This window comes from Montipora foliosa, chromosome 6 (genome assembly GCF_036669935.1).
Source record: "Montipora foliosa isolate CH-2021 chromosome 6, ASM3666993v2, whole genome shotgun sequence".
In the NCBI taxonomy this organism is placed as follows: Eukaryota; Metazoa; Cnidaria; class Anthozoa; order Scleractinia; family Acroporidae; genus Montipora; species Montipora foliosa.
This window is the reverse complement of record NC_090874.1, coordinates 4,184,346-4,196,845: the sequence shown is the minus strand read 5'-3', so window position 1 is coordinate 4,196,845 and position 12,500 is coordinate 4,184,346. Positions and strand designations below refer to the sequence as shown.

At 40.0% G+C, this 12,500-nt stretch overlaps 2 protein-coding genes across 11 annotated transcripts in view; one reads left to right on the top strand and one right to left on the bottom strand.

Annotated features, from left to right (window-relative positions):
- The window catches only part of LOC138004960 (uncharacterized), a 24,885-nt gene extending 22,589 nt beyond the window's left edge, over window positions 1-2,296 (top strand). The window contains exon 8 of the mRNA XM_068851253.1: window positions 587-2,296. Within this exon, the coding sequence (XP_068707354.1) occupies window positions 587-1,602 (1,016 nt within the window). The 3' untranslated portion in view covers window positions 1,603-2,296. The remainder of the gene's footprint in view (window positions 1-586) is intronic.
- A 4,495-nt stretch (window positions 2,297-6,791) lies between these two features.
- Window positions 6,792-12,500, bottom strand: part of LOC138006378 (octopamine receptor beta-2R-like) — an 18,964-nt gene continuing 13,255 nt past the window's right edge. For 5 of the 10 annotated variants that reach the window (XM_068852666.1, XM_068852667.1, XM_068852663.1 and 2 more), the window contains 2 exons: window positions 9,577-9,634; window positions 6,792-8,270 (listed from right to left, as the gene is read on the bottom strand). In XM_068852666.1, the coding sequence (XP_068708767.1) occupies window positions 6,921-7,907 (987 nt within the window). In that variant the 5' untranslated portion in view covers window positions 7,908-8,270; window positions 9,577-9,634 and the 3' untranslated portion in view covers window positions 6,792-6,920. Of the gene's footprint in view, window positions 8,271-9,576; window positions 9,635-9,927; window positions 10,354-10,383; window positions 10,402-11,267; window positions 11,310-11,754; window positions 11,822-12,500 lie in introns of those variants that run through there. The other 5 variants (XM_068852664.1, XM_068852669.1, XM_068852670.1 and 2 more) reach the window with 5 other exon arrangements.

Sequence of the window (12,500 nt, the reverse complement as noted above, 5' to 3'; positions counted from 1 at the left end):
AGAGGCTGCGGCTTTCGGCGTTGACATTACTCGATGAGTCGGTTCTCATTGACTGCCATCAGAAGCTTATCATCTACTCTGAATACGAAAAACGACTGAGAAACAGCGAAAAATGGTAATCAGGCATTCTAATGTGCTCAGCAATCTCTGCTTTCTTGGTCACCGGCTAAATCTTTTTCTTGTTTTTCTTCGTCTTGAAGTAGTTAATAAGCCTGATCATTTAGCGGTTCTTTTCAAATTGCTGAGATATTTTGAAGGTCACCACCGTTGCTAAAACACACTAAAGTCAAGATAAAAGAGATAAGTTGTGTTAAAGGGAATTAACTCATTGGTTTGTCTCTTCGAATTGTTCGGAAAAGCAAGAACCTATCAGCCTGTTGTTAACCATTCGTGCGTTTGGTTTCATTTTACAAGAATTGTTCCAAAGATAATGCATTATAGGTTAGCACGTATTTAATTATAATAGCAAATAACCAAATAAAGAACAAACTAACCAACAATGACTGTTGTATTAAAATTCTCTTATGTTTTGCGTTCTAGTCCCATTGTCGACAATTTTGAATACATTTCTTCTCCTTGAAATAAGACTCAGGCCTTCATTCATCCCACACAGCGGGAAATATCTTTGGCCAACAAAAAGGCGAGAAAAGAGAGGATATAAAACAAAACTGCACAATGCCAGTGAACAGTACCCTGAGTACAACCCGTTCACCTCAAAATTTCTCTGTGGGCTTTCAAGCGTGCGTAGCTACTTTTTCCGTCATGATGATCCTGGTCACTATATGCGGCAATTGTCTCGTCATCGCAGCGTTTCTGCTTCAAAGACGCATGCGCACGGTTACCAACTCCTTCTTGGTGTCGCTGGCATGCACCGATCTGTGTGTGGCACTTTTCTCAATGCCTGTGGGGCTTGCATACCTCCTTACCGGACCCATGTGGATTCTTGGAGAAACTCTGCGACACGCTTGGACCATGGTGGATATTCTTGTGGGAACGGCTTCAATTATGAATCTAATGGTGATTAGCTTTGATCGTGCTGTCAGCATAAGACACCCTTTAAGGTATGCAGAGTGGATGACACCAAGAACAGTGACCGCGATTATTGCTTGCGTTTGGATTTATTCCGTAGGCGCGGCCATTACAAGTCACCTTCTCTTTACAAAACGCATTTTCAATCTGGTTGCAACCATCATATGTTTTTGTGCTCCACTGCTTTTCATAATCTCCGCGCATTTCCTTTCGTTCAAAGCAGCCCTACGTCAAGTGAAACAAATACGTGCCACAACGCCTGCGCAGTACCTTAGGGGTCAGAACAATTTCATGAAGGAGTACAAAGCAGCCAAGACGCTTTCAGTTGTCTTAGGAGCTTTTGCGATATGTTGGCTGCCGTTTGGTACACTTAATGTAATGTACAGTTTGTGTGATCCGTCGAAAGATTGTCCCATCGTAAAACCGGAGGTTATCATGGCCACTAAATGTATGCACTACGTAAATTCCCTGCTAAATCCAATCATTTACACTGTCATGAACAGAGACTTTCGGAAAGCTTTCATAGCGATACTAAGTACGGGCAACAAATGTGACCCCGCTCTGAATCGTTAGAAGAGATGGTTTCTGAAAGAAGATCACTGACTATGGAATGCCGTTTGTATCAAAAATACTTCTTGTCATATATAAAACTTATCAATAAATATATAAAACTCATTGCTCTTTAAATAGAACATCTTAGCTTATACATAAGACTTGCTAAAAAATATAAAACTTGTCACGCCGTATATAAAACATGTTTGAAAATAGAAAACTTGTTTGAAAATAGAAAACTTGTCACGCCATATATAAAACTTGTTACTGGGTTGCCTATGGGCAAACCCAGTCGAGGTCTACGTTTAGTTTGTTTGTTTTTTTTTTCCGTGTCGGTAAAAGTCTTGCCTGTCACTTCCCTGGTAAGTGGTGTCTTTCTTTATAGAGCCTTCTGCGCGTATTTTCTTAGGATCGAGAGGGTAGTGGAACTGCGTAGATTTCTCTGGTGGACACAGTAGAATCATCAACTTAGCCTGCAATGGCGTCGAAAGTCATGCAACGCGAATGGCGTTTTAGTGGATCCTTAAACAAAATATACCCTTATGGAGCTCAATAATGGAAAGTCAGTTGGATAAACTAGGCATGAATCTCAAAAGCGACGAGTACTGGACTTCGACAACAATCTATCGCCCGTCGAGACGAAATCAAAGTGAGCAGTATTTACCTGAAATACATGGTAATTTGACACAATTGAGTTTCTTGTCTTCACGCACGCAATGAAATAGAAAGAGGTTTTCTCCTCTAAGAGCAAATATGTTGTTTGTTTCAATAAAATTTTCGCTGGAAAAGGATTCTGTGGTATTTTCTGCCTTTGTGAATTATGATATCATGTTGTGTATTGAATTTTCGAGCTTAAGGTTCAAATGTGATACGGGAGAAGTTTTTTAGTATTGCTCTGTAAGCAGGAAGGGTTCACAGGCCTGTTGGAAGCGTGCTTGAGTTTCAACAAAATGAGGCCCAAAATCAGTGAAAACTTGTGACGCAGATGAATAATAAAGTAGCTGCTATTTCCAAAATGATGGAATTACCTGGTGATAAATAACGTCGTACGCGTCTTGGAGAGTAAATTTTGACTTTGCATAAACAAGAGTTGGGCGATTGTGATCTTTGTTTTGACTTCGCTCATTTCGTTGTCAAACTTTATAACACTTGACAGAAAAAGAAACTTACAAAAACACGTTATCTTGCCATCATTTGACACAGATGCTTCACTGCAACTTAATCACGGCGCCCGCTGAATTCCGGCCATGTCACTTTCGATTTTGCAATTTACTTGAACGTAGCAAAAATCTCCCAAAATGTTTGTCGCTGATCGTAACTTTTTATATTCTATATTCACGGTTCAAAATTAATGTTGTTTTCATGTCGTAAATATTTTATTCTCGATCGACCGTCCGGGAAACTTCCTTCTGCTCTTTCTGAAAACTGTGTATCAATATTTATTTGCTTTTTCATCAATATTTGTTTTGCATAAAGCAAGCTACCAGAATCTGTACCTTGCTGAGTTCGCATTTGTTAGCGTTAATAGTATTTTCGGTCAGATGTTGCTGTTTTTCATGAGGGGTTTATTGTTTTGGTCTCCCATCCCAACACTAACCCCGCTCAACAGGGGTTGACTTCAGTGAAGTTTAGTATTACAAAGTTTTCGGATGCTCATAGGGCACACTTGTGGTGAAAAGAAGTTGTGAGGGAACTTGAAAATTATCAACATGTCAGCCCAGAAGCCAATGTTTCTCGCTTCTCTTTTATTTGTTATTCTTCAGAGACTGGAATGCTGTATTTCAATACCACAAAATTCAGTGCCTTCTGATTTTCTGTAGCACGTATCACAGGCAAGCCAGTGTATGCTTCACAGAAGCATCTAGTTGCAATAAAACTTGCCATATATAAAATATAACTTGTCACGCAATACGCCTATTGGAACCCAGTACCGCGCCAAAGCGGGGCGAGAACGAGACGATGAACTTGAGTTTCCCTGATTAGCAAGATAACCTCTCACAGAGACCTCGTTGAGAGACTATCAAGTTTTGCTGATGGTCTTAGAGACCAAAACATAGTGGAAAGACAAAGAGGTAATCAAAAGGACATAAATGAGTCACTGTCTCGATTATTAGAGCAAAGTGAGGCAATCACCGTCGGCAGCCTTAAGCGAAGTTGTCATTTCAACAACTCTGGGTCATTGATGTCCTTATTGCCAGCAACCTGGAACGATTTAGAACTTACTGCGCGTTTCATTAACCTGCGGACTCTTTAATTCAAAGGTCAACCGACTAATTTGTTTTTCGCTACCTTCAATCTAACGTTCGGCAGCTCCTCCGAACATCCGACTACTGTCGAGCGCGCAGTAATCAAATCACATCGTTGAGCCCAGTTCAGTCAACACAGTCGGAAGCTGGGAGGAGCCCCCGAACATTTGATTGACGGTAGCGAAAAACGCATTTGTCCGTTGACCTTTGAATTTAAGAGTCCGCATGTTATTGAAAGACGCAGTAAACATTTGCTACAAGTAGAACAATGAAGCTGGGCCTTAGTGATCATGATTTGATCTCTGCTATACGGAAGCAAAGACCACTAGACCTCAACCTGTAAGCTCATTGAATATCGTAGTATGAAGGGCTTCGAAAATGATCGTTACCTAGCTGATCTTGGCATACTGCATATATCTTCGATGACATTGATGATATTTGTGAACACTGGTACCAGCTGTTCATCGAAGTAGTGGACCAGCAGATGCCATACAAAAAGAAGTATATCCGGGGAGACCAGCTGCCGTGGATAAGCCCTGGGATCTCCTCTGCAGTCTTTTCAGACTGCGTCAACCCACCTCTGGAGTATTAGAGAGATGATGCGCTATCGTATGCTTGAAATAATCAAACTTAGACGCTGGTGTTTCTACTCGTTTTTGTCTTTAAATTGCAGGCTGAATCGTGGTCAAACCCTAAAAACTTATATGATAACCATACTCGACGTTAAGCACAGACGCGTTTGTAACACATCCGTGCAAAAGTCACTTTTACGGATAACTACTATTTTTTAAACAATTTTCTGTATTATCCGTTCCACAATTTGTTGTTAAACTCCATTTTGTAAGTGTGCCTGGTTTCGTTCCGTGTGCCGCGAAGACGGACTTTTCATGTTGGCTACAGATCGCCCTGGAAGGGGAGGGGGAGAGGGGGGGGGGGGGGGGGCGAGTACTACAAGAGGAAATTTACTGCAGGAGACTGTTTCTCTGATAAACGGTTAAAGTAATAATGATTAACCCCACTTGTTATAAATTATTTCCTGTCTCGCGTGTGTTATGAAACGTTTAGCTCCCCCTTAACCTCGTGCAAAATGTATGAGACGATTTTCATTGTTTATTCCCACGAATTTCCTGTTTATATCGAACGAACAAAACTTCATTCAATTGCTCCTCTTATACATTTCATTGAGTGACTACTTCTCCCTAAAACTAGCGCTTTAATAGTAACGTTGTAATGTATGTATAATGTGTGTTGACGTAAATAAAGGATAATTACGACAATGACAATAACGCTAACGACTTAGTAGTCTGTACTCTTGTCCTACTCATTAAGACAAATTAAAGCTCCTTCTACGAACTAATTAAACAGGAAAGTTAATTCTCTAACGTCATTGAAGAACTAATGGTGGTGGGTAGAGGTCATTAGGTTCCATTCCCTTCAGTGGGAGGGGCGGTGGCCTCATGGCTAGAGTGCTCGACTCCCGGATCGAGTGGTCCGGGTTCGGGTCCTGCCTGGTTGGGGACATTGTGTTGTGTGCTGGGGGTAACCCTGCGAGGGACTACCATCCCATCCAGGGGGCGGGGGGGGGGGGGTAAAGATACTCCTAGTTGCTTCATGCTAATGAAACCGGAGATACGTGCCGGCCTGATGGGCCTTCTGGCTCGTAACAGAGGCTTTGCTTTACTTTTTACCTCAGTTTCAAGGATTAAAGTCAGAACGTGGGACAGCTTTCTCGGCCGGTATTTTCAGCTTATATCAGTTGGAAATCATCATCCAAGAGTATGGCCATTATAACATATAAGTGGAAATATAAAATGGGTCGAATTGATTTGGAATCAACGATCGCGAACACCGGATCAAAACACTTACATGAAAGCGAGTATTGGAGTATTTGATTCCGATAGCGCGCGATATCTTTTTAGTTTCCTCCCCAAAACAAATGTACAAGGGAGCACGCAGTGATCACAGATCATGTACAGCAAGGGATTCGCGTGTGCATCCACCAAGTACTCTAATCCAGACGCCCATTGCTTGAAAAAGCACAGATCCGTAGCTCTCAATGCCACCAAGATAAGGCCGGTTCATCTTTTTCATAAGACTTTGTCTTGCATTTTTGTGGTGCGCGCAATACCTCCTCGTTCCCAGGGTCTCTCTTCTCTGCCTCCTTTATCGTTGTCGTCCCTGGGAACGAGGTTGGACAACGACAAAGGAACGAGGTTGCGCGCAATTCGGAGAAACGAGAAGCGCTAAATAAGAGAATAATTAGATTTGTGATTCCCTGTGTAAATGTAACTTGCAAATGTACAACACCGTCCTCAAGATGACCACTAATGCTCAATTGGATTCAGTGATCGCGTTAGAAATAGAGGACAATACATGGCCGCGCGGGGATACGAATTTTATCTTCGAGTACTGAAAGTATCTCTCACGAGTGAGCAAAGCGAACGAGTGAGAGGTACTTTCAGCACAAGAAGATAAAATTCGTATCCCCAAGCGGGCATGTAATGTTCTGTTATATTATATAGATATTGACGAAATATCCAGATTTAAAACAACTTGTTTTATTCATTTTCGAAATGATGAAATAGTGGTCACCAACCGCTAAAACACGCATGTTGTGTAACATGAAACGAGATATGAAAGTTATGAAAAACAAATCATGACCATGTAAAATTTTGCAATAAAAATGTTAATGTAGTAGAGAAGAATTATATTGAAGCAAAAAAGTATCTTAAAATAAAGACGAAGCTCGTGTTTTATTGGCTAATCGTGTTCATTACCATGACGACACATATTTTCACATTTGAAAGATAAAAATGTTATTTTCACTGCGCGCGGTGAAGATATGAGTTTTTAGTGAAAGGAGAAATCCTGGTATTTCATCAGTATCTGTATAATAAAACAGGGTTTGTGCATGGCGCTGGGAAACGCTGGAATAGATAAGGGATAAAAACAAAACATTTTTCGTGCATTAGAATATTCTCTTTATTTTGATTTTTTGCAAAACGCAAATTTCAATCTGACCTTTGCCTTTTGCCGTAAACGCGTTGCCAAATCTCTCTAGCGAAGGTTTCCGATCGCGTCAATGTTGAGTCTTTAAACGTTAGTGCATCCCTCCTGACCCTTATCTTTTTCCATTCGATTGCATTGAGTCAATTGACCAGAACGATCGCCATTTCCACTGTTTGCTGAGGCATTTGATAACGACAGCAGCTTTAGATCCGTGAACAGCTTCTTGAATGCGAATCTAAAGTCTTTATTCATGAGACCATATATCAACGGGTTTAACATCGAATTTCCGTAATGCATCCACTTCGCAACGGAAACAGCGAGAGGCGGAGGAGGGCAGCGACAGATGTAATAACGAAGATTAAGCGCAAAGAAGGGAGACCAGCACACAATAAACGCTCCTATAACCACGCCCAGGGTCTTGGCTGCCTTCAACTCCACAGTCAACGAAAAGCGCCTGGATTGACCATTAATGTTCAAGTCGATTTGTTTGGCTTGGTAACGCGCTGCCTTAAAAATATTCATGTACGCAAAGAGGATGATAATAACTGGAATGGCGTAATTCAGTAACACTATTACCAACGTATATATATCCAAATGCCAGAACGTGGGCCCAAGGCAGGCGATGACGATGGAAGATACCCATATGGCGCTGATAATCACAATTGCTCGCTTTGATGTCATTCGAACGTGGTAGTAAAGAGGTCCAGTTATGCAAAGGTATCGGTCAATACTTACACAGGTCAAGTGCCATATTGACGCCACACTCACCATTATGTCCGTACCAGTCCATAACATTTGTAAAAGGGGTTTGCGCTGGAATAAGTGCAGACCAGATATTATGTACGCCACCCAAACTGGCATCGAAACCACTGCAACCAGAATATCGGTGACAGCTAAGGACACAACGAAATAATTTGTGACGCGACGCAATCTGCTAAAGCATTTGAATGCAAGTATAACAAGGATGTTACCAACCACAGCAAACACCATTATAAGTACCACAAATACACAGGAAAGAGCAATATGAGCACGTTCAAACCTATCAGGCGTGTTGGAGCTTGCGTTCGCCATTGCAGCCAAAAGGTGTGTTGATTACAGGCGATGACCTTACTGAAATTGAAAGATTACGCGCGTACTTTGATCTTGTACTTCTCCTGCCTTAGAGATTCCCTGCGTTCTGTTGTTGACAGCTCGTCTGGTGATAAAAATTCTCCCAATTTAATTGATTTTCCTGTGGATCTTCTAAGTTGTATTCAGTTGCGACTGGCGAGATTTATTGTGCTTCTAAAGAACAAAGACACTAACAGCGAACAAAAGCCTCGAATAGTCTTCAGTTTAAGCACCACACAAAATATATAATCCCGTATTTGTTGGATTGTTGATGCCTCACTCGAGACTGACGTCTATCCGTCAACACTTTGCCACTTTGTTCAGCTGAAAGAAAAAAAAACGAAGTATAGTGTGCTATCCTCGTCCCAAAATCAACGCAGGGGGCTGAGAGTTCACTGCCATGCTTTTCAGTCAGGTCGATTTTTGGACCTATGGCTCCGCGTTGGATTTTAATTTGCTTTATTTACAAAAACAAGCAAAGAAACAAATTATTATACGATACAGAGGCTTTAAAATTACAGTTTCAACCACAGATCTTACTTGTCTGTTTCCTGAATGATTTGCTTTTATTGAAGTTTATTTTCGATGAGTCATAAACTCGCGTTAAATCCCTGAACCGAACGATTATTCCTGTCGGCCAAGGATTGTGGAAGTCAATTGCTGTCATTTGCAAAAAGGAGACAAAAAAACTGACTGTTCTCAAGTTTGAATAGCTCATTTAGAGTAAAAAAAGTGAATATACAAAAGAACCGACGGGGTGTATTCCAAATTTAGCTAAATTTGCAATTTTCCTCCTGATTTGCTTCCTTAGCTTGACAGTCACGCAAAGTCGAAAATGAATAATATGTTTCAAAAGACCCTGAAACCAAAGCTAGGTTCTGAAGTACAGTTAATAACTTCACGTACATTTGTTGTTTTTTTCTCTATTTTGCGCATACGAGTAATGATCCATCATCAATCGTGCACATTCGACTCGGCATGGGCGGCGAAACATTCGGCTGAAAAGATCCAATCGTTCTGTAAGACGGATTTTGAAAACCGAATACTCCGACGTCATTAATAAAACTGTGTCAATAGGATTGAAAGTAAAAGCATCAAAGCTGAGCAAAGTTATCGTGCAATGAATGCTCAGGCGAAAGGTGATAAAAAGATGAACTACTCTGTGCTAATGTTCGGCCTCAATTCATCATACATCAAATAACATAATCACACAAATCAAGAGAAAAACCTAAACGCGACTGTTTACTCTCAACAAAACGGTCGCTTCTGAGCAAAAAAAAAAATGAAACTAGAGGAGGATACAAAAACATTTTTTAAAAAGAAAGCAACGAAGCGAAAACTCAAAAAGGAAGTAACCAGTGTTTTTTTTTTTTTAACAACATGGCGGCGGAGATTAACTCAGTTGTAAACCGTGAACGATATAAAAATACACCGACTATGCACTCTGTATACATTTTACTTCATAGAGCCGATTGTTTAGGAACAACATTAATCTATGAAAATTGAAAAGGACAACTATAACAAGTTTTTTTTAAAGGGGAGTATTAAAATTCAGGAATAAATGTCGGCTTCCTGTAGGATTCACATTGTATTCTAATGAGAAAAAAAAAAACAGTTGAATCGAACGTACCCTTTTTTGTTTTCAGCATTCGTTGAAATCGAGAGCATTTGATAAGCTGCAAGTTTCTCTGAAAGATAAAAGAAAAAGGTGGTCATCGATAGCAAAGTTGATTGGAAGTATTTTATGTTGCGGTACGTGCAATTTAATTTTCGTTCAAAAATGTCCTTCTGTGTACAGCACGTACCGCTTCAAGAGTACGTTGTGCGGGACACAAAACGCGATCTATAACTGTCCTAGATCGGCTAATACGTGGCCTTAATTTAAGCTGTCGAGGCCACGCCGTGATTGAGAGGAAACCGTATCTAAGTTGAAAATTTGCACCATAAATCTTGTCTAGCAAAAGATCAGGCGAAAACTAACCCTAGTTGGTTGTGTTGGCAGATGCTCAAAATCTACTAAGGTGTCATGAATTTGGCCTTATTGTTCTTCTTTTCGGCGTTCACTGTAGCTTTTAACATGTTAGTGACAAAAGCTGATCGTTTGTTTTTTTCTTTTCCCAATCGGAAGGAAGTTAGGAATGAAAAGAGGACCTTGGAAGCCTGACGAGGTCTACTTGATTTAGATCTCTTGGTCGGTTGCAATCGCTTAAAATTCACTGAAACAAAACTCCGAAAAAAGAAGCCAGGTTACTCGATCAGTTAAGTCACAATGCAAAATACGCGCTGACGACTATTCTCTGTGTTCTCCCATATCTTAATACAATATTTAAAAATATCAATAAGAAGAGGAAGTATAATTGAAAAAATGAAAACAAAATTTCGGAAACAAACAGCGAAAGCTTGACCTAGACAAAATTTCAAGCAATGTAGAGAATACCATTAAACCAGACCGGAGAAGAAACAACGTCGCTGACATCTCATTTTGTTACGTTTTGCATTTTAAAGAGGCATAAAAGCAGTTTAAGGAATCAATTTCATGAAGATCTATTATCTTAATCTTACAGTTCTGTTTGAGAGTGAATACCAAGTACACCGCATAATACGAGACTAATACGGAATGTTAACTGACCAATCTGGCAAAGCTAAGCGCAAAATCGAGGGCAGACTTCCATCAAATTTTAAAATTCGAAAACTGAAAACAATAGTACACAATGTGAAATTATAGGTACACACAAATAAAAACAGACAATGGAGTGCTAAGACAGGATGAAATTTTCTATTACTAATGTACTCGTAATTATTCGGAAGCCAACTTTTTCGACAACCATTAATTTCATTTCGTATCATCGGTTTTCGTTATCACGAATTTAGCCTCGGACTTCGTCAAAACAACACATTGCGGCCAAATACGTTGTGTTTTGATCCATGGAAAACTCACATATCATAGAAACGTTGTCGTTAGTAAATGACAAAAACACTCGTTGAAAGGCGTTAGTGCAAATCTGACCCGCATACAGAGCCATGCAAGGACAGGTTTCGCCAGCAGTTTAGACGGTCGTCTTTTTGCAACGCATAATGAGAGCGAAACTGGAATGAAAGGATTTTAATAAGGATGAATCCTGTTGTTTGGATATAGGGTCGGAGTTCCGGATATAGGAAGAAACGGTAGTTTGTCGAAAAAAGCGGAGAACTGTTTTTTTATTTCCCACCAAGAGGTGTCGACTGAGATGCATGATATCTCAATATTATTATCGTGCTTACCAGGAAACAGCTAACTATATCTCAGTAGACCTCATAATCATACCACGGTAGCCGCCTCACCTCAGTATAACGTTTACAATCATGAGCTTTCGTCAGACCGGCCTAGAGGAAGATTATTGAGTAGATATGTTATGAAAAATTTTTGGTATTGACTAATTGCTTGGATATCCAAGATAAAGAGAAATTGTCATCGGTACATTAAAGGTCTCCAAAAACATCAAATGCATGGATAAAGCGGTAATTTTATTGTGTTTGTTATGGTTGATCTCCGCGTCACTTGTGTACTGTAAGTGATCATGACGGTCAGTTTTTGGCACTTGTTAAATTTGTTATGTACGTATATAAAGTGTGTACATTTGTACAAACGAGATGAACGATGAACGTCACTTTGTCTTCGGGCAATTTTTTTTTCCTTTTTGTTTTGTTGATATATTGTTTAGCCATGTAATAAACATCTTATTGACCGGGCTAGGTAAACCTCGACCACAGTCATCAATTTGAATCAAACTGCGTTCGGTCTGTACTGGCTACCTCAGTTAAGACCTACCTCTCGGTTAATAAGAGCTTATTAAAAGCCCTTACCAGACGGCCGGTCCTCAGGTGTTCACTTTCCAGGATTTATCAAGTTCTGTTACCATACGATGTAATTAAAAGAAAAGGACTCGTCTGTGAAATGGCGAAAAGAGCTTCTACCATTAACATCTCTAAGAAGGTGACAAAAGCAAATTAAAATTCTGCAAATTATCATTTATAACGAACCACCAATCAAGAAGCTGATGAAACCTGTGAATGTTGCATATGCAGTTTCCACTCACACTGGTACAGCTGGCATCTCACATTTCAGAATTATTTTAACTAGCGTCAAGCAACGCTGCCGAATTATAATAACAAACGTTTTAGCGAACGTTTGCAAGTCTGTTCGTATATAATGAACGTTGTAGCGACAAAGAAGTCAAGAATGTCTCAAAAATTTTGTCCAGGTTTGTAGTAAGGAACGCAAGTGATATTTTTAACTCGAGCTGCGCAAAATTTCAATCTGTACACAATGTTGCAAAAAGTCGGTTTTTTGGGATGACAAATTCAGAGTTGTTACGTATTCAGCATACAAATCAGAAAGTAATAACAGAAAGTAATAACAGACACTCGTATACTCGCGAGCTGTATTTTTGGGCGGTGAAGCTGCCAGGAAACCCAGTCTCTCGCGGCGAAAGCTCCAACCAGCTTACATTTTGGATAAATTTGAACTCCATGTAGAACTTTTGCAAAACAAGGAATTTTTTTCTCATTACGAAG